This window comes from Chelonoidis abingdonii, chromosome 23, assembly GCF_003597395.2.
Source record: "Chelonoidis abingdonii isolate Lonesome George chromosome 23, CheloAbing_2.0, whole genome shotgun sequence".
NCBI classification, from domain to species: Eukaryota; Metazoa; Chordata; order Testudines; family Testudinidae; genus Chelonoidis; species Chelonoidis abingdonii.
In genome coordinates, this window is record NC_133791.1 from 18,240,507 (window position 1) to 18,267,969 (window position 27,463).

The 27,463-nt window shown below is 46.4% G+C and overlaps 1 protein-coding gene across 1 annotated transcript in view; it reads right to left on the minus strand.

Moving 5' to 3' along the window:
* Positions 1 to 1,269: 1,269 nt before the first annotated feature.
* The window catches only part of KIF17 (kinesin family member 17), a 45,641-nt gene continuing 19,447 nt past the window's right edge, over positions 1,270 to 27,463 (minus strand). Inside the window, exons 5-14 of the mRNA XM_032787625.2 lie at positions 25,651 to 26,103; positions 24,257 to 24,354; positions 22,791 to 22,938; positions 21,887 to 21,981; positions 21,315 to 21,439; positions 14,601 to 14,832; positions 8,649 to 8,907; positions 5,546 to 5,616; positions 3,078 to 3,198; positions 1,270 to 1,865 (exon numbers count right to left, since the gene is read on the minus strand). Coding sequence (XP_032643516.1) covers positions 1,669 to 1,865; positions 3,078 to 3,198; positions 5,546 to 5,616; positions 8,649 to 8,907; positions 14,601 to 14,832; positions 21,315 to 21,439; positions 21,887 to 21,981; positions 22,791 to 22,938; positions 24,257 to 24,354; positions 25,651 to 26,103 — 1,799 coding nt within the window. The 3' untranslated portion in view covers positions 1,270 to 1,668. The remainder of the gene's footprint in view (positions 1,866 to 3,077; positions 3,199 to 5,545; positions 5,617 to 8,648; positions 8,908 to 14,600; positions 14,833 to 21,314; positions 21,440 to 21,886; positions 21,982 to 22,790; positions 22,939 to 24,256; positions 24,355 to 25,650; positions 26,104 to 27,463) is intronic.

The following is a 27,463-nucleotide window of genomic DNA, read 5'->3' on the forward strand; positions in this document are numbered from 1 at the left end:
TTATTGTCACTTTTCCCAACTCTCATGATTTTGTCACAAGTCTCATGATAATTACTGTTTTTCTTAAAGCCCCAGCTCCTGGAGTCAAGTGGCTATGTGATGATTTCAGCATTCATTCTTAAAAGTAAGTTTCTATCCCTCATGACTGTGGACAAAGCTTCATAATGTGACCCTAATGGATCCTAAAGCTTCAAAAAGCAGAAAGCCAATAAAAAGAACAGAATATATTATTTTTACATAATCTCCTGCTATGAAAGCCAGTCTCATGATTTTTGAACATCTGGGTTTAGCAATACTGCTGCCACTGCCAAGGTTAGAAACTTAACTTGTTAAACTAAAGCAGAGTCTCCCATGTAATCACATGACTCTAGGAGTTTTATGGAAAGCACCAGATAGTGCAAGATTTACAATAAAATCGTGAGAGTAGACAACACCGTTACTGTCCTAGCAGGGCTGTAAACTGTGCTCTATCTGCCAACACCGGGGCTGACTTCCCACTGCCACTGCTGGTACCCACGCTGCAGCGTGTCCCTTTCCTCTTCTCTGAGCTATGCCCTGCCATTTGGGTCACCTCTCACTGTCTAGGACAACTAGGGTAGGCAGTGTCTTTTGCTGATCAACAGCAGAATATGCTGGCTTTCGGATTATGAAACAAAAGCTGATGGGCAAGACACTCCCGACCCAGTGCTTTGCAGATACAGGGATAGTGGCCAATGTATGCAACATCTGGCAAAAATGCAAAGGAACATGAACTGTAAATATAACAGCAGTCAGACTGAGTTCGTCATTAAAAGGCAATGTATTGTGATCATTAATCAGATGATAAATGACTAAAATATAAACAGTCAACATACAGTTTACAAAACTCTTAACATCTTGAACACAAGGACAGGAGCAATCATTTCCACTGTCTCACTGAACTGCAGTTTCCGATCTGATCTGATCTAGGAGTCAGGGAACAAATTTGCAAACCGTATTTCCTTGGAGAACTGAGTTTGTGTCTCATAAATGATGTCAGGTTCAGACTCTTTCTCAAGAAAAGCTGTGATATAGCTGTGATATGGTAGCGATACTGCCAGAACCTCTCACTGCCTTATTACAGTGAGGAATAAGACAGGAGAATTCTGTATGGGACATGAGCTCAAGTTGTGGCTGTGACATCCAAAAGGAAATAAGTAAGTTCTGTCTAGGAAACTTGCATTGGGAAATACAGAAGGTGATTCTAAGGCTTTTTTTTGAGGAACTGCTTCACTAAAGATTTTAGTTCAAGTACAGATGTTTGACTTTCCACCACCTGCTGGATATGGCAATGACCAGAATGGAAGTCTAAATATATGGTGCTGGCTGCACACACGTGGCAGGGAAGCAGATAACGGAGGAATGTGCCAGCCCCAGCTTGAACCTGGAGTTGTCACTACAGACTTCAAAACCCCTGGAAGCAGCATTTTTCTCCACTGACCCTAAACTCAAAGGAAAGGCAAACTGTCCCTTCCAAAAGCTGCTATGATAAGAGGATTTCTGCCACCAAATGCTACATTGTTAAGAGGGTAACTGCCAAGGTAGGTTGCTGCAATCTGAACAGACACTGCCACCAGGGGCCACAGGGGACTGGAGTCCACGAAGGCCACTACAATCAGAAGGATCCGTATTCATCTGAGGCCAGTTCACTCAGAAGGGGTCACTGCTGAAGTTGTTTTTGCCCTTCTTGCGCTTTGTTTTGGAGGACGGTGTGGTGAAGTCAAGCGACTCAAGGCGGAAAGGACGTGGCTGGGGCATCTCCACAGTCTGTGAAGGAGAGACAAGTGCCATGCTGGAGGTGTTGTTGTTCAGGGGGGCGCTCAGCACAGGAGGGGAGTTATGACAGGCTGTAGAGTAAAGGAACAGGACATACTAGTAATAGGCTTCATTCACAGAAGTAGTAGTAACTGGATACTTTTCTCCATGCTGCGTCATCAATGTGCCTCAATCCTGTCCTCATGAGACATTTCTAAGGGTAAGATGGGAGTGTGTGTAGTCCATTCAGTCTCTGCTAGCAAGGATGCCAATTAGCTCCAACTGTGGTGGTGGGTTTTATCATGGCTGCCCAGAGGATTCAGGGGGCCTGGGGCAAAGCAATTTTGGGGGCGCCTTCCAGAAAAAAAAGTTGCAATACTATAGAATACTATATTCTTGTGGGGGCCTGGGGCAAATTGCCCCACTTGCCCCTCTCTCTGGGCGGCATAGGTTTTATTATGCAGACAGCTCTTCACCAGGAATTAGACTGAAACCCCACAAAAATCTGTTTCACTCAGGCTACCACAGGGTTGTTATCTTTTGTTAGACCTATCTAGTCTACTTTGGAACCCGTGACCTGAAGAGGAAAGGTTCTGTATCAGTTCATCCACAACTGCATTTATTTCTGTGTGCTGGCTCAGAAAATGGCCACAGAGCTTTGCAGCTCAGTACATTGTTCCAGAATTAATTAAAAACCACCAACCAACCAAAACCCAAAACCAATAAACAGAGGGCCTGATCGGCAAGAGACACCTATTGAATGCACAGATGGACCCATGCTGTACATTTACAGAGCTTAGCTATCCCTAAAACAAATAGAGTCAGACACAGCAAGGGCACTTGTCACCAAGGACTAAGTCCATGGCAAATTTAAAAACGAATCACTAGCACCACTGAATGGACACACAGGCTAAGGCCGCTGCTTCTGCAGAACATGGCGCTTTATTCCCTGAAAAACTGGGATGAGTGGCAACCCTATGGAGGGACAAGAGACAGCAAGTGTTGGTCAGGGTGACACGTTGAATATGAATTACCTCCAAGCTACAAGCACTGGAAGCAAATCATTCAAATCACTACAGGTAGGTTTATCAACATCTGGTCTGCTAGAGCAACTCTAGGGAACCATTCTCAGAGGGGAAAGGGGCTATTACCACCAATAAAGGAATGGGTTGCATTGTCCATTAAAGAAGCTATTTGACTGGGAAACAACAAATCCCTCTAGACTAACATGTTAGGAATGGAACCCTCAGTGGAGGAGATACTGGCACACGGAGGAAAGGAAAGGAGAGTGTTGGGATATTTACCAAGACTCTTCATAGGATCAGCACTGAGGATCTGGCTGGCTCGCTTGGACCGGAAATAGTTACTGGCAATATTCTCACTGTCACTCCTGTTCAGCATCAGTTTGTAGCGGTCTTCTTCCTGCTGGGATCACAAAACGCTGTGAGCAGCACTCCCCTCAGCTCCAGCTCGAAAGCAGCCAAGCACCATTTCACGAGCTAGGGCCAGAGACGTAGAAATAATATGAAATGATTGAACATGTGATCCAACCTGGGCAACAGTAACACTGCAGAACACACATTCTTGGACATAATTTGGACAGTCATTGGGCTACATCCTGCCACCCCCCCATCCCCAATACCTGTAAGCAAAGTCCAAAATGTAATGACACTGGTGGAATTCTGCTACACTGGACAGGGTAGGGGCAGGACTCCATGTGCTGCACTGAATGGCTTTCTGGCAACTCTCTCGAAGGCTGCAGTAAATACATGGCCAGTAGGTTTGCAAACCATGCAAATCCACTGTCCAAAAGCCCTGCCAAGGGGTCCTGTAGGGGCCACACAATCACTGTGGGCAATAGGATTGGTCCCATTTACTAAGGTTTTGCATGGGTGGGAGGGGGAAATCAGCAATTGATCCATGAGGCAGGTTTCAATTATCTCCACAGAAGTTTGAGACTAAGCTTCCGTCCACACTTGCTGCACTATCCTAGTCCTAGGCAACTGTGTCCTGAGAGGCCAAGGAAAGCAGGGAGTATTTTTTTTTGTTGTCAGAGGAGAGCTAAGATTATTCCTGGGGGAATTCTGCATCCTCAACATTAAAAATTATGCAGCAAAAAATTAAAAATTTTGCACACAATATTTGAAAATTCTGCATATTTTATTTGTCAAAATAACACAATATAATCATGCCAGTTCCAATTATTTTGGTAATTTATTTCAAAATATCTGTCAGCAAGTATGTCTGTAACAATACAGACCAAAAAAAAATTCTGATAATTTTTTATTGACAAATAGATTTCTTACTAGGCATATTAATACAGAACGTTGTCTAGTTTATTTAAATGGCAATACAGAACTGTATTTCTCGCACCTGTCAGAAGCAGTGCAAAGGCTTGGAGGAGTCAGGAATTACGGAGGAGCTGAGGGAAAAGGAAGGCGCCTAGGAGTGACCCTGGAGGGTGATGAGTGTAGGTGGGAGGTTTTTCTTTGGGGGTGGGATTGTTAGGGTGTTGGGAACCCACCCCCATGCAGACCCTGGCTGACCCCAGGCCTCTCCCATTCAGTCAGGCATGTCTGCTCTGTCCCCGCACTCCACATCCCCACGGGTCTCTGCAGAGTCCCTCCCCCATCTCCAGGCTCAATGCTGTCAACCCACTAGCTCCTGAGCCCATGCTTCCATCTGTCGCCCACACTAGCCATTCTGAACCCGAATCTGTGACCTCCCTCAGAAGCCTGTGTGCCCCACTCTGTCTAACCTGGCTCCGCGGGCAGCTGCTGTGATGAACTCTGTTCTGGGGGGAATTCTGCAGAACTGAGCATACAATTTTCTATTCTGAATAAAAAACATTTTGCCTAAGAAGTGCTCCAGTTCCACCTTTTCCCCACCAGAGGCCGCTGTGGCGCTAGAACAGCCGGCATGGACGCAGCCGGCTGTTCTGGCACCATAGCGGCCTCTGGTGGGTAAAAGAGGAACTGCAGCACCTTTTGGGCAGAATGTTTTTTATGCGGGAAAACACAAAAGTATGGGAGACTCATGAATTCTGTGCATCCGCAGATGCGCAGAATTCCCCCATGAATAAGAATCTTTTGCCACCAATTAACTGGAACTTAAACCCAGCTCCCCACCAGGGCCAGCTTTGGCAATTTCGCAACCGGCAGAGCACCCCCCGTGGCGTGCCGCCCCAAGCACGTGCTTGGCGTGCTATGGCCTGGAGCCGGCCCTGATCAGGGAGGATGTGGACCTCCCGCAGGCATGCCTGCGGATGCTCCACCGGAGCCACGGGACCAGCGGACCCTCCGCAGGCACACCTGCGGGAGGTCCACCGGAGCCGCCTGCCGCCCTCCTGGCAACCGGCAGAGCGCCCCCTGCGGCATGCCGCCCCAAGCACGCGCTTGGCGCGCTGTGGCCTGGAGCCAGCCCTGCTCCCCACAGAGAACAGCTAATGCACTATCCTTCTAATCTTGGAACTGCTCTAGGGCTGTGTTGTCTATCATTCTGGCCACGGTTGTCTCTCCTCTTCAGGGGCTGGACTCCCAGCATTCCCAGCCCCTGCTGGCCAGGCTCCTACACTCCCCTGACTGGCCACTGGACTGTGAGGCCAGCTCACTGCTTCACTATTTACTCTGTTTTACACACACCCTTAGTCTAACCCCAGTGATGGCTGGGTATGAGTCCCTCTGGAGCCACTCAGCCCTCTGCCTATTTCCTCCAAAAGGAAGAGCTGTGTAGCTCAGAAGGCTCCCTCAGGTCCCAGAGACGTGCAGCTTACCATCAGCAGCTCTCCGTTCTCGCCTGAGGCGCTCTTCCTGGCTGGCTTAGTCTGTGGCAGTGATGGAACTGCTATGAGAGAACAAAGGCATTACTTAAAGGACCACCAGCACTGAATCAGTTCCAGCTTTTCCTGACCATCCTCCTTGCTCCCCCCTGCTGCTTACAGACTCCCCAGATCACTGCTTACTGAGCTATAGAGGACTAGAAGGACCCTCACACTATACTTTTTATCCAGTAGATGGCACGTTATGCACTGACCAATAAGAACATAAGAATAGCCATACTGGGTCCTGGTATCCTGTCTTCTGACCGTGGCCAATGCCAGGTGGTTCAGAGGGAAGGAACAGAACAGGGAATCATCAAGTGATCCATCCCGTTGTCCACTCCCAGCTTCTGGCAAACAGGCAAGGGACACCATCCCTGCCCTTCCTGGCTAAGATGCATTGATGGACCTATCCTGCATGAATTTATCTAGTTATTTTTTTTAACCCTGTTATAGTCTTGGCCTTCACAACATCTTCTGGCAAAGAGTTCCACAGATCAACTGTGCTTTGTGTGAAGAAATACTTCCTTTTGTTTATTTTAAACCTGTTGCCTATTCATTTCATTTAGTGACCTCTAGTTCTTGTGTTATGAGAAAGAGTAGATAACACTTCCTTTTTTACTTTCTCCACACCCGTCATGATTTTATAGACCTCTATCATATCCCCCTTTAGTCATCAGTTTTCCAAGCTGAGAAGTTCCAGTCTTATTAATCTCTCCTCATATAGAAGTTATTCCACACCCTCAATCATTTTTGCTGCCCTTTTCTGTACCTTGTCCAATTCCAATATATCTTTTTTGAGATGGGCAAGCAGATCTGCATGCAGTATTCAAGATGCGGGCATACCATGGATTTATATAGAGGCCATATGATATTTTCTGTCTTATTATCTATCCCTTTCCTAATGATCCCCAACATTCTATTAAGCTTTTTTGCCTGCTGCTGCACATTGAGTGGACGTTTCAGAGAACTATCCACGACTCCAAGATCTTTCTTGAGTGGTAACAGCTAATTTAGACTCCATCATTGTATATGTATAATTAGGATTATGTTTTCCAACGTGCTTTGCATTTATCAACATTGAATTTCATCTGCCATTTTGTTGTCCAGTCACCCAGTTTTGTGAGATCCCTTTGTAACTCTTTGCAGTCTGCTTTGGACTTAACTATCTTGAGTAGTTTTGTATCATCTGCAAATTTTGCCACCTCACCGTTTACCCCTTTTTCCAGATCATTTATGAATATGTCGAACAGGACTCATCCCGGTACTGACCCCTGGGGGACACCACTATTTACCTCTCTCTGTTCTGAAAACTAACCATTTATTCCTACCCATTATTTTCTATCTTTTAACCAGTTACTGATCCACTAGTAGGGCCCTACCAAATTAATGGCCATGAAAAACACGTCACAGACTGTGAAATCTGATCTTCCCCCCCTGAAATCTGGTCTTTCGTGCTTTTACTTTATACTATACAGGTTTCATGGGGGAAACCAGCATTTCCCAAATTGGGGGGCCTGACCCAAGAGGGAGTTGTGGGGGGTCACGTTATTGTAAGGGGGTTGTGATATTGCCATCCTTACTTCTGCACTGCCTTCAGAGCTGGGGAGCCAGAGAGCGGGGGCTGCGGGCCAGGGACCCAGCTCTGCAGGCAGCAGTGCAGAAGTAAGGGTGGCAACACCATACCATACCATCCTTATTTTTGTGCTGCTGCTGATGGGTGGCTCTGCCTTCAGAGCTGGGCTCCTGGCCAGCAGCTCCGCTCTTCAGCTCTGAAGGCAGTGCCACCGCCAGCAATAGCACAGAAGTAAGGGTAGCACTAACGCAATCCCCCCTACAATACCCTTGCGACCCCACCACAACTCCTTTTTGGGTCAGGAACCCTACAATTACAACACTGTGAAATTTCACAGTTATATAGCTGAAATTATGAAATTTATGATTTTAAAAATCCTATGACCGTGAAACTGATCAAAATGGACTGTGAATTTGGAAGGGGCCGGGCCTATCCATGAAAGGATCTTCCCTCTTATCTCATGACAGTTTACATTGCTTAAGAGCCTTTGGTGAGGGACCTTGTCAAAGGCTTTCTGAACATCTGAGTACACTGTATCCTCTGGATCACCCTTGTCCACATGCTTGCTGACCCCCTGAAAGAATTCTAGTAGATTGGGGAGGCACGATTTCCCTTTATGTTCATCTATGTGTCTGATAATTCTGTTCTTTACTATTGCACGGTACTGAAGTTAGATGTATCGGCCTGTAATTTCCAGGATCACCTCTGGAGGCTTTTTAAAAAAATTGCATCACATTAGCTATCCTCCAGCCATTGGGTACAGAAGCTGATTTAAATGATAGGTTACATAACACAGTGCAACTACATATGGGGCCTGCAGGTCTGTGCAGTGAATATTTCAACCTTGTAGGGAAAATGGTTCATCTATTGGGCTAAGGCAGCTAATACACAGAAGGGAATGAAAAAAAACACAGGACTAGGGGTCAGGCATCCTGGGTTCCAGCCCTCACTCTACTACAGACTCACTATGGCACACTGGGAAATCATGTCCTTCTGTGCCTCAGTTTCCCCCCTTTTAAAACCAGTCTAATAATATCTACCTGATGAGGGTTTGTGAAGCCTAATTCATTAATCTCATAAAGTGCTTCAAGGTCCTTGAAGGAAAAGAATGGGGAGAAAGGCAACATTTTTTTGTTAAGCACCAGTTACCAAACAACACTCCACTAAAGGCCCAGAGATGCTTAAGATATTTAATCAGATATGGGTTATACTGTTGTGTGGTTTAACACAAGATTTCCTACTATCATGCACATCAATCACACCCTGTTCAAAATAGTTAGGTAGTCCCAATAAGAGATGCTTTGTCCTCATTTAGCTAGACCATCATCCAGGCTCCCACAGAAAGACTACAGCTTATTCTGTACCTGTGAGCCAAACCAAGATTTTAAAAGCAAATACTATCCAAATGCGATACATGTGGGCATGCTAGTGAGCAGAGATAAGCTGTGTGGATGGGGACTACAATGCAGATGCCTTTCTTACCTGCAGGAAGGCTGGTTTTTTGAATGACAAGCTCTGGGAGTTTCCAGCAGCCGCTGTCCTCATCCCAGATGGACTCACATCTGATCTTATCTAGGTTGCTATAGTTACAGTCACGCCGTATGAGGGGCTGCACCTGATCCAGAAGCTGCTGAAAGAGCAAGCAGTCTTGCTCCTGCCGGCGGATGGTGGCAAGATAATCAATCTTCTCCAACTCAAACTCTGACTGCAAGTCTTTGATTTCGGTCTCAGCAGCTCGCAGCTAGGTCACCAAAAGGAAAGGGTTAATTGTGATGAGAACAGAGAGAACTCTAGATGACTGGCACAAGAATGATTAGGAGGAAGATATGAAGAGGGAAGAAAGATCTGAGGAGAGTTTGAAAAGACTTGCACTGTTTACTTTAGAGAGGAGACTAATAAAGAGAGGGCATGATCTAAGTATACGGTATATGAATGGTTCAGAGAAAGTGGATTGGGAACTTCTATTCTCTCTGTCTCATAACCCAATAACAAGAGGACATTCAATGAAACTGAAAGGTGGCAAATTCAAAACTGGTAAAAGGAAACGCTTCTTCACACAATGTGCAATTAGAATGTGGAACTCACTGCCACATGAAGTTGTGGGAATAAATAACTTTGAATTTTGCTATGAGGGGCTGGAACTTATATGGACATCAAGAATATTCAGAATTACACTGGCATATACTAAAAAAATGGGAAGAGATGTAAAACCTCAGGCTTCAAGTTTCAAGGAAATCTCTGACGAACTATTAGGGATTAGGATGAACTCCTTTAGGGGCAGATTCTTTCATATCTGCCTACACTAGAGTTTATTGCCCCTTCCCCTGAAGTATCTGGTGCTGGCCCCTATTGTAGACATGTTACTGGACTAGATGGACCTTGGGCCCCTTGCCTAGAAGTCGCTGCCAGAGGGTTGTGCTGGTCACTTTTGGGAGCCGCCCCAGGTAAATGCTGACCCCCTGATCTTCTCCTGCACCCCAACCCCTTGCCTCAGCCTACAGTCTGCACCCGAATTCCCGCCCAGAGCCTGCATCCCACATCCCCTCCTGAACTCCAACCCGCAGCCCCAGTCTGGTGGAAGTGTGTGAGGACCGGGGAGAGTGAGAGACAGAAGGAGAGAGGATAAAGTGAGCAGGGGGTAGGGCTTTGGAGAAGGGGCATGACAGGGCCATGGTCTCATGGAAGGAGCAGAGTGGGGGGCAAGGGTCTTTCAGTTTGCGCAATTAGACAGTTGGCAACCCTATCGGGCAGGCAGGTGGAAACCCTGGCTGTGCCGGACGAGCAAGCCAAGCATGTACGAGAGCAGTATGACTGCAGTGCTCAGAGCTCCGGTATGAAACTGCAGAAAAACCTGAGAGTCTCCGGATTAAGTTTAGAAGTGTGAGCAACATGGGTGATGTCGTGGTGGGAATCTGCTACAGACCACCAGACCAGAGGGATAGGGTGGATGAGGCTTTCTTCCAGCAACTAACAGAAGTTACTAGATCACAGGCTCTGGTTCTCATGGGAGACTTCAATCACCCTGATATCTGCTGGGAGAGCAATACCATGGTGTACAGACAATCCAGGAAATTTTTGGAAAGTGTAGGGGACAATTTCCTGGTGCAAGTTGCTGGAGGAACCACCAGGGGCAGAGCTCTTCTTGACCTGCTGCTCACAAACCGGAAAGAATTAGTAGGGGAAGCGAAAGTGGATGGGAAGCTGGGAAGCAATGACCATGAGATGGTCGAGTTCAGGATCCTGACACAAGGAAGAAAGGAGAGCAGCAGAATACAGACCCTGGACTTCAGAAAAGCAGACTTTAACTCCCTCAGGGAACTGATGGGCAGGATCCCTTGGGAGAATAATATGAGGGGGAAAGGAGTCCAGGAGAGCTGACTGTATTTTAAAGAATCCTTATTGAGGTTGCAGGAACAAACCATCCGATGTGTAGAAAGAACAGAAAATATGGCAGGCGACCAGCTTGGCTTAACAGTGAAATCCTTGCTGATCTTAACACCAAAAAAGAAGTTATTACAAGAAGTGAAAGACTGGACAAATGATCAGGGAGGAGTATATAAAATATTGCTCGGCATCAGGCATGAAATCAGGAAGGCCAAATCACACCTTGGAGTGTCAGCTAGCAAGAGATGTTAAGAGGAACAAGAAGGGGTTTCTTCAGGTATGTAGCAAAAAGAAGAAAGTGAAGAAAAGTGTGGGCCCTCCTAACTGAATGAGGAGGCAATCTTAGTGACATGAAAAAAGCTCATGTACTCAATCTTTTCTACTTCTGTCTCAAACGAACAAGGTCAGCTCTCAGACTGCTGCATTTGGCAAACAGCATGGGAGGAGGTGGCCAGCCCTCTGTGGAGAAAGAAGTGTTCAGGACTATTTAGAAAAGCTGGATGAGCACAGTCCATGGGACTGGATTGCGCTGCATCCAAGGTGCTAAAGGAGTTGGCAGATGTGATTGCAGAGCCATTAGCCATTATCTTTGAAACTCATGGCAATCAGGAGAGGTCCCTGATGACTGGAAAAAGGCTAATTAGTGTCCATCTTTAAAAAAGGGAAGGAGGAGGATCCGGGGAACTACAGGCCAGACAGCCTCACTCAGTCCCTGGGAAAATCATAGAAGCAGGTCCTCAAGGAATCAATTCGAAGCATTACATAGGTGACCAGAATGTCCCATATTGTATAGGGGACAGTCCGATATTGGCAAGCATTTTCTTCTATAGGTGCCTATTACCCTCGACCCCGTCCGATTTTTCACACTTGCTGTCTGGTCACCCTACTTAGGAAGAGGAAAGAGATAGGAACAGTTAGCATGCGACTCACCAAGGCAAGTCATGCCTGAAACCTAATTGCCTTCTACATGAGATGACTGGCTCTGTGGAGAGGGGAAAGCAGTGGATGTGTTATCCTTGACTTTTAGCAAAGCTTTTGATACAGTCTCCCACAGTATCTTGCCAGCAAGTTAAAGTAGTATGGGCTGGATGAATGGACTATAAGGTGGATAGAAAGCTGGCTAGATTGTCGGGCTCAAACGGGTAGTGATCAATATGCTCCATGTCTAGTTGACAGCCGGTATCAAGCTGAGTGCCCAAGGGTCAGTCCGGGCCGGTTTTCTTCAACACTTCTTCATTAATGATCTGGAGGATGACATGGACTGCACCCTCAGCAAGTTTGCAATGACACTAAACCGGGAGGAGTGGCAGATATGCTGGAGGGTAGGGATAGGATACAGAGGACCTAGACAATTGGAGGATTGGGCCAAAAGAAACCTGATTAGGTTCAACAAGGACAAGTGCAGAGTCCTGCACTTAGGACGGAAGAATCCATGCACTTGCTACAGGACGGGAAGAATGGCTAGGGCAGAAGAGAGAGATGAAACAGCATGGGGAGGAGGTGGCAAGCCCTCTGTGGAGAAAGAATGTTCAGGACTATTTTAGAAAAGCGGATGAGCACAAGTCCATGGGAACTAGGATGCGCTGCATCCAAGGTTGCTAAAGGAGTTGGCAGATGTGATTGCAGAGCCCATTAGCCATTATCTTTGAAACTCATGGCAATCAGGAGAGGTCCCTGATGACTGGAAAAAGGCTATGAAGTGTCCATCTTTAAAAAAGGGAAGGAGGAGGATCCGGGGACTACAGGCCAAGACACAGCCTCACCTCAGCCCTGGGAAAATCATAGACACAGGTCTCAAGGAATCAATTCTGAAGCACTTAGACATAGGGTGACCAGATGTCCCTATTTATAGGACAGTCCCGATATTTGCAGCATTTTCTTCTATAGGTGCCTATTACCCATCGACCCCGTCCGATTTTTCACAATTGCTGTCTGGTCACCCTACTTAGAAGAGGAAAGAGATCAGACAGTTAGCATGCACTCACCAAGGCAAGTCATGCCTGACTAACCTAATTGCCTTCTACGATGAGATGACTGGCTCTGTGGATGAGGGGAAAGCAGTGGATGTGTTATTCCTTGACTTTTAGCAAAGCTTTTGAATCAGTCCTCCCACAGTATTTCTTGCAGCAAGTAAAGTAGTATGGGCTGGATGAATGGACTATAAGGTGGATAGAAAGCTGGCTAGAGTTGTCGGGCTCAACGGGTAGTGATCAAATGGCTCCATGTCTAGTTGACAGCGGTATCAAGCTGAGTGCCCAAGGGTCAGTCTGGGGCCGGTTTTCTCAACATCTTTCATTAATGATCTGGAGGATGACATCCTGCACCCCAGCAAGTTTGCAATGACACTAAACCGGGGGAGTGGCAGATATGCTGGAGGGTAGGGATAGGATACAGAGGGACCTAGACAATTGGAGGATTGGGCCAAAAGAAACCTGATTAGGTTCAACAAGGACAAGTGCAGAGTCCTGCACTTAGGACGGAAGAATCCATGCACTGCTACAGACTAGGGACTGAATGGCTAGGCAGCAGTTCTGCAGAAAAGGCCTAGGGTTACAGTGGACAAGAAGCTAGATATGAGTCAACAGTGTGCCCTTGTTGCCAAGAGGGCTAATGGCATTTTGGGCTATATAAGTAGGGGCACTGCCAGCAGATTGAGGGACGTGATCATTCCCCTCTATTCGACATTGGGGAGGCCTCATCTGGAGTACTGGTGTCCAGTTTGGGCCACACTACAAGAAGGATGTGGAAAATTGTAAAGAGTCCAGTGGAGGGCAACAAAAATTATTAGGGCTGGAGAGCACATGACTTATGAGGAGAGGCTGAGGGAACTGGGATTGTTTAGTCTGCAGAAGAGAAGAATGAGGGGGGATTTGATAACTGCTTTCAACTACCTGAAGGGGGGGTTCCAAAGAGGATGGATCTAGATTGTTCTCAGTGGTACCAGATGACAGAAGAAGGAAGGAGTAATGGTCTTAAGTTGCAGTGGGGAAGGTTTAGGTTGGATATTAGGAAAAACTTTTCACTAGGAGGGTGGTGAAGCACTCGAATGGGTTACCTAGGGAGGTGGGTGGAATCTCCTTCATTAGAGATTTTTAAGATCAGTCTTGACAAAACCCTGGCTGGGATGATTTAGTTGGGGATTGGTCCTGCTTTGAGCAGGAGGTTGGACTATATGACCTCCTGAGGTCCCTTCCAACCCTGATATTCTGTGATTCTATGATTCTATGTGCCCCCTCACTTCAGCTTTGAAAACGTAAGAATCTGTGCCACTAGAGAGAATAATCTCTCTCTCACACATACGCGCACGCATACAGCCAATTTATTAGTTTGCACGTCAAAGCAGGACAAAGCTGGAGACGGGCAACAGCCCACCATGACCATTCTCAATGATCCTAAGTCCTGCCCACTCTGCCTATGTTATAGATATGTGTGAGTAACAGTACAAATCATAACAACAACGCCTGGAGAGCACCTTCCCTTGCAGCTCTCAAAGATCTTAACAAAGGTGAGTGAAAAATCTTTCTTCTCAGTTATAGATGGGGAAACAATTTGCCCACATGAGTCAACAGCAGAGCCAAGTAGAGAATTCAGGTCTCCTGAATCCATCTGTTGTTCTATTTAGGCTGGCTCAAAGCATGTCATAAATAGCTATCAAAAGTAGGCCACTTGATTTACTTCTACTTTGTGTTATGTTGAGGTGGAATAACATACTGGCAATTTTGAGCTCCCCCCAAGCAAAAAATCTTATTCTTATTTTTAGAAATCGTGAGGCTTTGATGTGAGCAAGGATAATTTAATATTTAAGATTATCAAGGGGCTAAAATAATCAAAATTCATGTCTAGCATGTCTTGTCAGTTAACTAGGATCAGTTTGAGAGACACAGAGATGCCAGAGTCATGCTGACTGGAGTGTCTCATCACTATAACAAATGGATGAAGGTGAAGGAGGAAAGGCGGATAAGGGGATAGGGAGATAAGAGTAAGGGACATCTCCAAAAGTAATCTCAAATCTTAGCTCTATACAAGAGTTAATTGCTTCTTAGGGGTTACCTTCTTCTGCATCTTCTCCAGCAGCTTGCTCTTGGCTCGGACCTCCTCTTGGATAGAGTCATAGACATTGAGCAGGACCCAGTCACTGCTGTCCTCATCAATTTTCTGCAGTGCTGCCACCAGCTGCTTCTTCCGTTCATCTGCATATTTTTTCCGATGTTTGTGCTTTTCCTTCAGGTCCTTGTTTTTGGCCTGTTCTCCTCCAACCACCTGTTGTTCCAGCATGTGCAGCCTGGAAGAGTTGGACACATTTCTTAGATCTGTAGCAAAAATGAACATCTGCACATATGCAAATAATACATTTCCATGGCAACTGCCTAGAGACATTTTAAAAGATACAATAAACAGACAGTGATTTCTGTTGAAGTGAGTATTCAGATTTGTTGATTTCAGAGGTGAGTGACGATGGAGAGCCTCTGTTTTAAGATTTACTTCGTGTTGTGATGTTCACCAAAGCCTGAGCTCAGTGTATGTATCTTTACATACACCCTGAATGTATTCACCATTAGGTATATCTAGAAATCTTGACATTTATGGCCCTGTATTTATGAAGTATTTTTTTAAAATTAACATCCTAATCCTTATTCTTTGTTTTGAAACCTGCTGTTTAGCCCCAAGACTCATATAGCAGGGGCTGCCATTAGGATACAGAGCATCCCGAAATCATTTGCAATTTATTTTCAGTGGGTGGGCTGAGGCAGATGTAGTCAAGGGAGCAATTTCCATACGCAGGGGCTGCCACATCAAAGGCTCGGTCTCTTGCTGACCTCAGGTCAACAGCGAAGCCCCTGAAAGGCAGGGAAAAGTCTGCCATGACGATAAGACAAATGCCCTTCTGTGACTCACACGACAAATTGATGTCCATGCATCATGAGGGAATATGTACCTGCACTGAATTACTGAATATTTTGTACACAGGAGAAAAAAAACCTGTTCCCCTAACAACCCTCCAACAGGTCATTTAAAGTGATCGCCCCCTTGGGAATATTAATATTTTTATTACAATCCCTTGCCTATGCTGAGGATTTCAGACATTGGTTGCCAGCCCCTCGTGTAATTGCACTGGTGTAGAGAGGGTAAACTGCTCTAAGTCACTATTCACACTGGTGGAACTTATCCTGATTGAACCTGGCGTAAGCTGGACCTTACAGCCATACACTTTTTCTACACAGGGGTTTGCACTGCTGTTGCTGTATCAGAGGCTGGCCAACGGGGGCCAATAAGGAGAGAATGCCAGAGCAGACATGACCTGCGATGATACTATCCTCTTAACTGTCTTTTCTTCCATCAGAGCATGCAAATCCATTCCTAAAGAACTCAGATTTCCTCAAGAGGAAACTGGCTCCTTCTGCTCCACTGGACCTCCTGTCTCAACAGCTTGAGTTTGATATGAAACAATTTAGCCCTCAGCAGCTTTTGTTTAATGCACAATTGAATCCTGCTTTGCTAAACAGTAGCAGATAGTCTGCAGACATCCTGAGCTGTAAAGTCGTTCCAAGGAGGATCTGAAAATCCAATCTCCAAGGAACCAAGCTTTGTGAACAGGGGCTGCTAACAGGGAGTTTCGCAAGGGAGTTCTCCAGGTGAAGGAGGAGCAAATACAGCATCGGCGGGGTAAGTGACTGTCTGCAGTGTGTGTGTTAGGGGGTTACTTGCTGTGTGCTGAGCTTGTGTTTGTCAGTCTGTTTGTTTGTTTTGGTTGTTTGAAGGACCGTGTGCTGTAGCGGGCAGTTGGAGGCTGAGCTACAAAGGAAGGTTGGAAAGCTAGAAGCCTCTGGTAATTGGCTGAGCCTTAACCAGTGGGCGGGGCATTCACTCAGGCCCGGGCTTTATAAAGCCGTGCACAAGCGACAGGGAGCTTTGCGACCAGGGGCTGCTAACAGGGAGTTTCGCAAGGGAGTTGGGAAGGGAGTGGGAAAGGAGTGGGGGTCCCTTGTCAGTCCTATCCGTGACCTGTTAGTCCCTTGAAAACCTATAAACCAAACTACATCCAAAACCTTTCTCTTTAAAGCAGAGCAGAGTGGACAGGGAGCTGAAGACAGGGGCGTTTGAGAGGAAGTTTGACAGAGGGAGGCTTACGATGGTTAGGAGGACCCGCAACACCTGTGCCAGCACTGCTTCTGTCTCCTCCACCTGCGCCTGTGGCCAGACAGAGCACCAGAGCATGGATGCTTCTACCCAGATTCTGGTGTGGTTTTGCAAAGACTGTAACTTGCCATTTCCACTTACTGATATCCAGGCTGGGGGGGGCGTCCAATGTGAAAGGTGCCTACTGGTGGAATCTCTCAGGCAGCAGGTGGGAGAGCTACAGGAGGAGGTGGCTACGTTGAGGAGCATCCATATCCATGAGCAATTCTTGGACAGTGTCCATGTGGAGGCAGCTGTCCCAGTTCACAGGACTGCTGACGCACCATTGGTGGAGGAGGAGATGGCTCAGGGTGGACACTGGCAGCTGGTTGCTTCTGGCAACGGGCAGTGCTCCACCCCTGCTGCAAACCCTCCTGCCGTGGTAATAGGTAACCGTTATGCTCTTCTCTGTACGGCAGAGAGAATCACCCGTCCTTACAGACAACGACGGAGCGCCGCCTCTTGTCCCACTGGAGGTCTGCTGTCCACCACTTGAAAATTAGGGAAAATAGCCTGCTTCACCATTACCGCGTGGTTCCATCCGAAATTAACCTGTTAAGTTAACCGTAGTTCGCTTCGTTCCAGTCGGTGATGTCTCTCCCTCCACTCTTGGACTGTTTCCATCTCCCTCGCATGCCCACCTGAGCCAGCCCCGATACCATCCCTCCCCCCTGTTATCTCATTTATCCAAGCGTCGCACTGCCCTCTTGCCCACGTCACTCTTATCTCGTATGCAATCGTATCACAGCAGGTCCCCCCGTCTGTGACCTAAAGCCCTGGACAGAGCACTATCTGTCGCCCTGACATTTCATCTCGGGAGGTATGCTGCCTGCCAGGGTCCTGTATCCGAAATGTTACAGAGGCATTGTCGAGATTACCGGCCTTCTGACTACTACCCCATGCTACTCATCCACCTTGGAAAGTCATGGAGAGTGGAGAGTTCCAGAAGACTGGAAAAGGGCAAATATATGCCCATCTATAAAAAGGGAAATAAAACAACCCAGAAATACAGACCAGTTGTTAACTTCTGTGCCAGGAAGATAATGGAGCAAGTAATTAAAGAAATCATCTGCAACACCTTGGAAGTGTTAAGGTGATAGGGAATAGCCAGCATGGATTTGTAAAAACAAATCATGTCAAACCAATCTGATCGCTTTCTTTGATAGGATAACGAGTCTTGTGGATAAGGGAGAAACGGTGGATGTGGTATACCTAGACTTTAGTAACGCATTTGTACGGTCTCGCCTGATATCCTTATCGATAAACTAGGCAAATACAATTTAGATGGGGCTACTATAAGGTGGGTGCATAACTGGCTGGATAACCGTACTCAGAGAGTATTATTAATGGCTCCCATCCTGCTGGAAAGTAAAACAAGTGAGTTCCGCAGGGGTCTGTTTTGGGACTGGCTCTGTTCAATATCTTCATCAACGACTTAGATGTTGGCATAGAAAGTCGCTTTTAAGTTTGCGGACGATACCAAACTGGGAGATTGCACTGTTGGAGGACAGGGTCAAAATTCAAAATGATCTGGACAAATTGGAAATGGTCTGAGGTAAACCGGATGAAGTTCAATAAAGACAACTGCAAAGTGCTCCAATTAGGAAGGAACAATCAGTTTCACACATACAGATGGGAAGAGACTGTCTAGGAAGGAGTATGAAGAAAGAGATCTAGGGGTCATAGTGGACCACAAGCTAAATATGAGTCAACAGTGTGATACTGTTGCAAAAAAAGCAAACATGATTCTGATGCATTAACAGGTGTGTTGAAACAAGAGACAAGAAGTCATTCTTCCGCTCTACTCTGCACTGGTTAGCCTCAACTAGATGTTGTGTTCCAATTCTGGGCACCGCATTTCAAGAAAGATGTGGAGAAATTGGAGGGTCCAGAGAAGAGCAACAAGAATGTTAAAGGTCTTGAGAACATGATCTATGAAGGAAGGCTGAAAGAATTGGGTTATTTAGTTTGGAAAAGAGAAGACTGAGAGGGACATGATAGCAGTTTTCAGGTATCTAAAAGGTGTCATGAGGAGGGGAGAAAACTTGTTCACCTTAGCCTCTATTAAACAAGAAGCAATGGGCTTAAACTGCAGCAAGGGAGATTTAGGTTGGACATTAGGAAAAAGTTCCTAACTGTCAGGGTGGTTGGACACTGGAATAAATTGCCTAGGGAGGTTGTGGAATCTCCATCTCTGGAGATATTTAAGAGTAGGTTAGATAAATGTCTATCAGGGATGGTCTAGACAGTATTTAGTCCTGCCAAGAGGGCAGGAGACTGGACTCGATGACCTCTCGAGGTCCCTTCCAGTCCCAGCGTCTATGAATCTATGAAACCCTGCCTTGCCTGATGTGCAAAGTCCTTTGATATTTAACAATGGAATTGTAGGAGTGAGTTTCCTTTCCTTGTGTGTTAAGCAAACTAAGTTCTGCAAGGGAATGTTGAGATTTGACACCATCAATCAGAATAATTTCCTTTAAGCTGTCTCAGCCTGTGATAAATGAAGGGGGGTGTAACTCCCTTTGATAGACACCCAGCCAGCCACTTAGCTGTAAAATCCCTCTTGGTAGCTGTTCTCTGCTTGCTTTACCTATAAAGGGTTAACAATCCCCCAGGTAAAAGAAAAGGAGTGGGCACCAAACCAAAAGAGCCAATGGGAAGGCTAGAACTTTTTAAAATGGGAAAGAAACTTTCCCTTTGTCTGTTGTTCTCCGGAGAAGCAGGAGCAGAGCAGCAATGCTATAAGCAGGAATGCTGTGTAAGTTTTGAACCAGGTATGAAAAATCAGCTTCCATACCTAGAAGGAATCATTTGGATAGGGAACATTTAGATGAATGCAATCAGGTTTATTCTTTATTTTGGCTTGTGGATCTCCTCTGTGCTAATCCCGGATGCTTTTGTTCGCTTGTAACCATTAAGCTGAACCCCCAAGAAAACTATTTTGGGTGCTTAATTTTTGGAATTGCTGTTTTAAAATCTAGCAAAAGCCTAAGTCGCTGATGTATTTTCTTTCTTTTTGTTTTTAATAAAACTTACCTTTTTTTAAGAAGACAATTGGATTTTTTGTGTCCCTAAGAGGTTTGTGCATGTTGCTTGATTCTGGTAGCAACAGCTAATTTCCTTTGTTTTCTTTCTCAGGTCTTCCCCGGAGGGCTTGAGGGTACCCCACAGGGAGGATTTCCCAAGTGCTCCTTCCTGGGTTCAAAGGGTTTTTTTTTGCATTTGGGTGGTGGCAGCATTTACCAAGCCAAGGTCAGAGAGAAGCTGTAACCTTGGGAATTTAATACAAGCCTGGAGTGGCAAGCATTAATTTGTAAAGTCCTTGCGGGCCCCCACTTCCTGCACTCGGAGTGACAGAATGGGGATTCAGCCTTGACACAGCCTAACAGGTGAATAGCTTATAATTTACAAATTGCACCACCTTGTATATTTTAATAGCCTGTTTGAGCCTAAGAGATGCCCAACAGAGAAATGTGCAGCAGAGAAGCCCTTGGGAAACCTTCTGGAGAAACAGTTACAGCACAAGGCCATTTTCAGAACAAAGCAGCATTCAACACTTGAGAGTTTAATATAAAGGCACACAATTGCCTCAAAAAACAGTGGAACCCACAAAGAGTGAATCAGGATATTGTGAAATTCCACCAGTGGGGAACTGACAGCAAGTCCCATATTGTTTCAATGCACTGTCATTTTGCTTAAAGGGACTTTCCAGTCAGGCCCTCTCCAGGGTAGACTAACAACTGTGCCATCTTCACACTAATTTGGAATCAAGATGGGTCAAAAGTTGAACCTTGAATCTGAAGCTTTTCATACTCCAAGGGTCAAGTTTGGGTTCAAGGCTCTGAACCTTGTTCCACAGCAGATTTCAAGCCAGAAGGGACCGACTTGCCAGTTCTTATTCAGATGTGGTTCTTGCAAGAACAGCTGATTTCCATTTTCACTGTTTTGGGGCAAATATTTTACAGTAACAATAACCAACATATTTTTCAAGGCGAGTTTTATCACAGCAGACTGACAGCCCTAAAGAGGAAAGTCTCATTTATGGAGCTACACTATGGGCAGCAACAAGGCAAGATTCCTCGACACCTCATCCCACCACCGGGGCTCCAATGCCCTGGAGGAACCCCCTCTGGAATTGAAAAAGGAGCTGTCTCCGCAGTCTGTTCAGTTCCAAACGTTACCAACAGCAAGTAGATAGAAATGCATTAGTGCAAAGATAGGCCTACCAACAGCCCCAAGAAAGGAAAGACTTCACAGTTAGGCAGCATTTGATCTGGTAACCCAGAAGCAAAACACTTGCTGTCCCATTTGCAATCTCTTCAAATGGCCTGTTCCCTAGCATTTCACTCTTATAATTTCTGTATTTTGGCAACATCAAATGTCAGATCTGCTGGGTCTTCATGTTTGAACAAGACTGGAACTTCCTTGTGGAGCAGGAGACACATCATCTTCTGTTTTGTACACATTAAGCACACTGTCCGAGCTTAATAATAATAATACAGTGCAATAGTCTGGTTGTTTCTGCCCATGCACCTCACATGCAATGCACAGCAGGCGCTTTGCCGGATCAGAGGCACAGTTACTGACCTGGCAAGCACTTGCTGCTGGTCTACAGCCACTTGAATCTCCTCAGCAGCAACAGCCACTTCTGCTCCAGGACTCTCTCTGGTCACACTGCCGACGTACTGGGCTATCTGAGGCTCTGCTGTGTCCTGAGGGCAAAAGGCAACTAAAGACAGCTGTTCTGAAAACATGTAGCATGTGTATTGTGATACATGACGAAGCAGGAAGCTGTCCCACTCTGGGGCTGCTCGTGGACTAAAGAGTAAGGAATGTCATTCTGCTGCTTCCCCCTGTAGCACAAGCCACCGAAATTGTCACATTACCCTTAAGGATATGGTACTGCTTGGAGTGAAGTTTTGGCATTGGGAAAGCTAAATTTCCCCTTGCATTTTCAACTGGCTGTGGGATTCTCTCTCATTTCCTGCCCTAGTAGTGTTGCTGTGCATTGTTAAACAGCTGCCACATTCCACCCGAGAAGCAGCTGCACTGTGGCTAGATAAATGCGCTCTTTTATTGAGTATCCATGAACCTCACAGACACAGGGGACAGCTAGATTTGTTCCATTTGTCTGATAAGGTGCACTGGCTGATGGGTACCTTGGTGGACACCTGTGCTGTTTCTGGGATGGCGACAACAGGGCCTGGAGACAAAGGTGCTTGGTCAGGGAGAGTTTCAACCCTCAGGACAGCATCTGGAGAATACAAGAAAAAATACCCAGAACTCTTAGCTACAAGCTCTCCACCACTAGGGCATCACTCTATGAAAATATCACCCAAAAACTGCATCGACCTCATCTGTGAGCAAAACAGCTGCCAATTGCCACTCCACCCTGTCTGGGGAAAACCATGGGAGACCCAGAGAGCATCCTGCATGAAAACAGTAGTCTTCACAATGGATGGTAAAACTTTGGAGGTTCACATGAGAATGCTCAGTCTGTCTCTGAGGGTGGGGGCTTACGGGTCAAAGAAAAATCACCATTTTGTGTTAGAAAATGTCTGAGCCAACTATTGAGAACACAGGTAATAGAACTACTATGGATTATCAGCCCTTTGGGGCACAGACCATCTTTCTGATCTGTATTTGTTCAGTAACTAGCTCAACTGGCTCCTAGGCAGCACTGCAAAACAAATAAGGATGGCTGGCAGCAAGTTACAATTGTCTCAGGAATCCCCAAACTTTGCGTAGTTGACAGGCCATATTGGCTAATCACCAGGCATTGAAGGGGCACACCTAATTCACATATAATGGATAAGTTTGAAACTATCACCCTCGTATCGTGCATAGAAGTGTGGCTTGTGCCAAGCCCACTGACTTAAGGTACAGCAATGAATGATGGGACCTGTCATCTCTGCAGTTCAAATCTTTTATTCAAGCTAAGTGCTGTTGTGGCCCAAGCTGCAAAGTTCTATTGTCTGCAGTTGCTAGTCCCCTGGTCTACATCCTCCCTGCTCTATGGTTTCCACAAAAGCTAGCACTTCTCTAAATCTTCCCTGTTCCCACCTGCTTCCTTCCTGAGGTTTTCCTCCAGAGTGGACAGCTTGAGGTCATAGGAAGTCCGCATGGTATTGATGTCCTCCTCAAGTCGGGCGCGGGATTCTTGCTCGGCTTCATAGTCTGCCTTCAGCTGGGCCAGCTTCGCCTCATACTCCTGAAAGGCACAAGGGCACTGTGGACAGCCTGGCATGGCACATCCCAATGGTCTACTCCTGACCATCCCCACCCATTCTGGGCTGCTCGTCACTTCCCAGCAATATACTAAATACAGAGCTGTATTCACAGCCATTTTCCACTCTATGATTTAAATGAACACAGTGGCTGCTCAAAGGTGATTGGCACTTCTCCATTGATCCACAGGACAGTAATAGCTGATGCAACAGTGATGCCAGCATGCCTCAACCCTGCCCTGGAGGGATCTCCTTTAAAAATGAGAGGGGAGTTCACTCCCTCTAGCACTTTCACCTCTGATCTCTCTGCCCAGTCTGCCAAGAAGGAGTCCGGTCAGTGTTGATTCTGGAGGTGGATTATGAATTTGGACACCTGCATGTTAGGAAATGGACTAATATCCCAACCTGGATTATCAGCCATCAGGAAATGTACAGATGGCATTAAAAACTTGACTGTCAATAAGGCAGAGTAATCAGTGTATGTGTGTGTGCGTGCACTAGTTATTCCTCTCTCCAGCATATATCCAGGCTATGTAGATGTTTCGATGCATAATCTGAATTTTCTGATCCTTTCTGATGGTGGATTATGTGAATCTTGACCCACATAGACAATCTTAGACAAATCCAAAATTGCAATTAAATGGTAATTTTCCAGGCTAGATAAGTGCTGGTTCATAGGAAATCTAGAATTTAGGCTTCTGTGTGTTTGAAATTGGTCATTATGATTTTTGGGGACAAATGAGGCAGCCTTGTGTCATACAAACCACATCCTAAATGCTATCAGATAGGAACAAATTTTTGACCCTCCCAATATGGCCAAATTAGAGACACCAACAGAACTGAAAGGTTCTATATCTCATTAATGATCACCTAAGCAACCAGCAGCACTGACGTCATTGGGAGTTTAGTCTAACTAAGGAGGAAGTAAGAGGTTCAGGATTTGGCCCAATAGTTGGTCAGATCAGATTCACTGAACCCCTTGCTGACAGGAGATTCCACACTAGAATAGCAGGGAGTGCTGAAAGCTAAGGCACTTCTACAATGCAAATTGACCCATGCTGGGAACCCAGTTCCATCCCATCTCCAAAGCAAAATGAAAAAATATTGGGAAACAGTGGTATTGTAACATGGTCTCCAACACCACAGGTTTTGTCTATGGTACAAGACCAAAGACTGAGGTGCGTGGGGAGAGGTGTACCAAGAAGGTCGCACAGTTCCCCTTGCGCTACAGTTGTGCTGAGGATTGTAAAAGTGGACAACCCCCAGCAGGAAGTAACTTGGGGGTCAGACTCCCTGGCTTACTTCTCTGATCAGCTGCTTCTCTGCCTCAACATCTGGCTGGGGTTCAGGTAGGAGAGCTGGCTTCACTTCCAGCTGAGCAGTCTCAGCAGGTAACAGACCTAAGGAAAGGAGAAAGATTACTCACACATACAGAGGACTGTCCACAGATCAGTTGGCAACTAACCAACAGAAAGAGGCTAACAGATGATAGGGAATGTGTCAGCCTAGACATTCCTTTAAATTGTGTTAATGGGATACAGTCCACACTGATAGAGCATGCTCTGTGCTGGGGCTGCACCTGAGAGAAAGTCACTGCTGCGTGGAAGGACAGAGTTTTAAACAGCTTGGTTCCAGGTATGTAAAAGGCTGAAGATAATTCTAGTCTAGACTAGATAGGTTCTTGCTATTATTTTCCAGGATGTAACTGAGGGCTACAATGGTATGATCTTTGCCTGTGGCCAGACTGGCAGTGGGAAGTAGTTTACTGCATAGGACACTCTAAACTCTTCAACACAGAAAGACATTGTTCCCTGGACACTGGATCACATTTCTGAAAGCAGTACAGGTCTGCAGTGATGTGAAAGGGTTACGGCAGTAAATGCAAGAGTGAGAGCTGCTTGGAATACAGTGCTAACTGGAGTCTTCCTGTCCCTTGTTTTCATCTAGCTATTCACTCAGGGAAGGGGATCATTCTCACTCCCATTTTACAGATGAGGATATTGAGGCACACAAATGTTAAGCGACTTGCCCTAGGTCAGACAGAGAATTAGCATCAGAGCTGAGAACAGAACCTAAGAGTCTTGATGCCTAGTCCTCTGCTCTAACTGCTGGAGAATGCTGCCTCTTCACCCAAGCCTAAAGCTACAGGGATGCAGGCAAGATGTCTGGTTAAATCGAGCAGTGATCTTGTGAACTTGTGCTTCTCAAGCTTCATAGCCCCTATGCAGCTCCCTTCCCTTACTTATCCTCAGAGAGAAAAGGCAGGAGTACCACTTAATGTGGCCACCTAACATAACCTCAGGCCCAGGAGGGTAGGATCAACAGTAGGGAGGTGAAGGGGGCATGGACATTGCCTGCTCTCTTGAAGGCTGGTTCTATCTGGGGCAGGGGAAGGGAAGAAAGGCCATAGAGTCTTATCCCCTACATGAAATGCTGCTCCTATCAAGGAGTATGGGTCCTAGAGGCTGCTCCCCTCCCTAAAGCCTCCCCCTATCTGAAAACAGACTGCTCCCATCCTACCCCTACCCCTCCCACCCAACTCAAAGGCCAAAGCTGCTGGTGTTGGGCTGAAGAGTGCCTTCCCCAACAGGTAGAAGGAAGGTTGGGGAGAAATGCCAACGTGCACTCTGTATATTTAAGGTGTAATTTTCTGGCCAACGATAAAGCAACTCTGGAGCAGTCCAAGGGCATCGTACCTGACAAGTTATTTGTGTTCATCTGTTCAGCCAAAATGGCCTTCAGCTTCCTGATCTCCTCTTGATACTCCCTCAGCAGAGCATCTTTGGGATCTTCATTGATACGGGGCTTGTTCTTGATGTTCTTTGCCCGGTTGGCGTAGCGCAAAGTGCTGAGGCTCTCGTCGTAGTTGTTATCAGCAGGAGACAGACAGGCCACCATGAGGGTCTTGGTGTTTCCTCCAAGGGAGTCCTGCAGCAACCGGGTCAGCTTTGAGTCTCGATAGGGGATATGTTTGCACCTACCATCTACCAGGGCTGAGATGACATTGCCCAGAGCTGAGAGAGAGAGGTTAATTTTCGTGGCTTCTTTGAGACGCTCCCCTGTGGCTCCAGTTTTGGACTGCCTCTCGCTTCCAGCCAGATCCACCAAGTTGAGTTTTGCAGCCCTCAGGTGATCCTGCCCTCTCTCATCTGCAAGAAAACAATGTGGGACTGGGTTCTTTTAAGAAGAAGCAACTTCACCAGACAAGGATCAGGCCTCTTGTCCTTAGGCATTACATATCAATTTGAGCCCTAGACTTTGTATGCACATAGGCTCTGACTCAGAAGAGCACATATACTCATGCATAACTTCTAGCACAGGCTTGAGTCCCACTGAAATCATGTGCTTACCTATTTTGCTGAATCAGGGCCTTAGTTCCCAGAATACACAGCAAAACTTCTTGAACCGCTTTAGATTCTGATCCCATGAGCACTCTCACCTCCCATAGGCTTCAGTGGAAGATGAAGGTACACAGAATTTTGCAGAAGACACTTAGCACCGTGCAGGATTGAGACTCTTACCTTGTACAGGTTCTTTCATACAAACTATGTCCCCCAGGATGTTTCATGGAGTTAAATGATCAATGCCAGGCAGGGAGAGAGAAGTTAAAGGGGTGCAGATAAGGGAGAATGGAAATGAGAGTCAAGAGTCAGTGGGGTAGGAATTCAGCATGGCCGGAAGAAACATATGGGCAGTACAAGCACCAGAGGATGTGAATGGCCAGAGAGGAGGATCCGTTCAAGTGGACTACCGGGAAAGGCTTGGGAGAACCAAGAAGCCTGGAAGCAATATTTAGTTCAATTTCCAGCCTACAGCTTCTCTCTAGGCCTGAATCAAAGCTGCCTCAGTGTATGGTGATGCTCATAGGGCGGCCTGTGGTGCACAGACACAGGAAGTGCCCCTCACCAGGGAAACAAACACTATCAAGACGTCACCATGTGGGTTCCTGGCATCCCAAGGGGGGCTGCAAACACTCTCCAAGGTTCAAGTTTTACTGCTTAGAAGCTGGTGAAATGACTCAGCAGGAGGAGAGACGTGCACTGTCACAGTCTGCTCCTCCTCAATGGACAATGGGAAGTATAAGCAGACAACAAGAAAACTCCCCAGATTGGGATTCAGCCCAGTCCCTTGAGCCTGGGTGAGGAGCCTGACCTTCTTAAAAGGATTCTGCCCCCTTTGCCTCCTAAGCAACCAATTTACAGCTCTCCCTCATGCAGTGGTACTCAGGGGAAGCCAAGAGCTAAGCTGAAGTTAACACATTGTTTACCAGGAACCAGGAAGTGACCCTTCCCTCTGTAACATTTCCTTCCTACCTTTCACCCCAAAATAATGCGAAGTGTACTGGGCTCAGGAAGGAATTCCTCCCCCCATGCCCATGTATTCTGTATTTTTTTATTATTTTTTTTGGAGGGGAGGGATCGCCTTCCTCTAAAGCTTCAGCAGCAATGTCCATAGCTAGAGGTGGGATAGCGGACAGGGTGGGCCAGGACTCTGAGGTGACTGTGACGT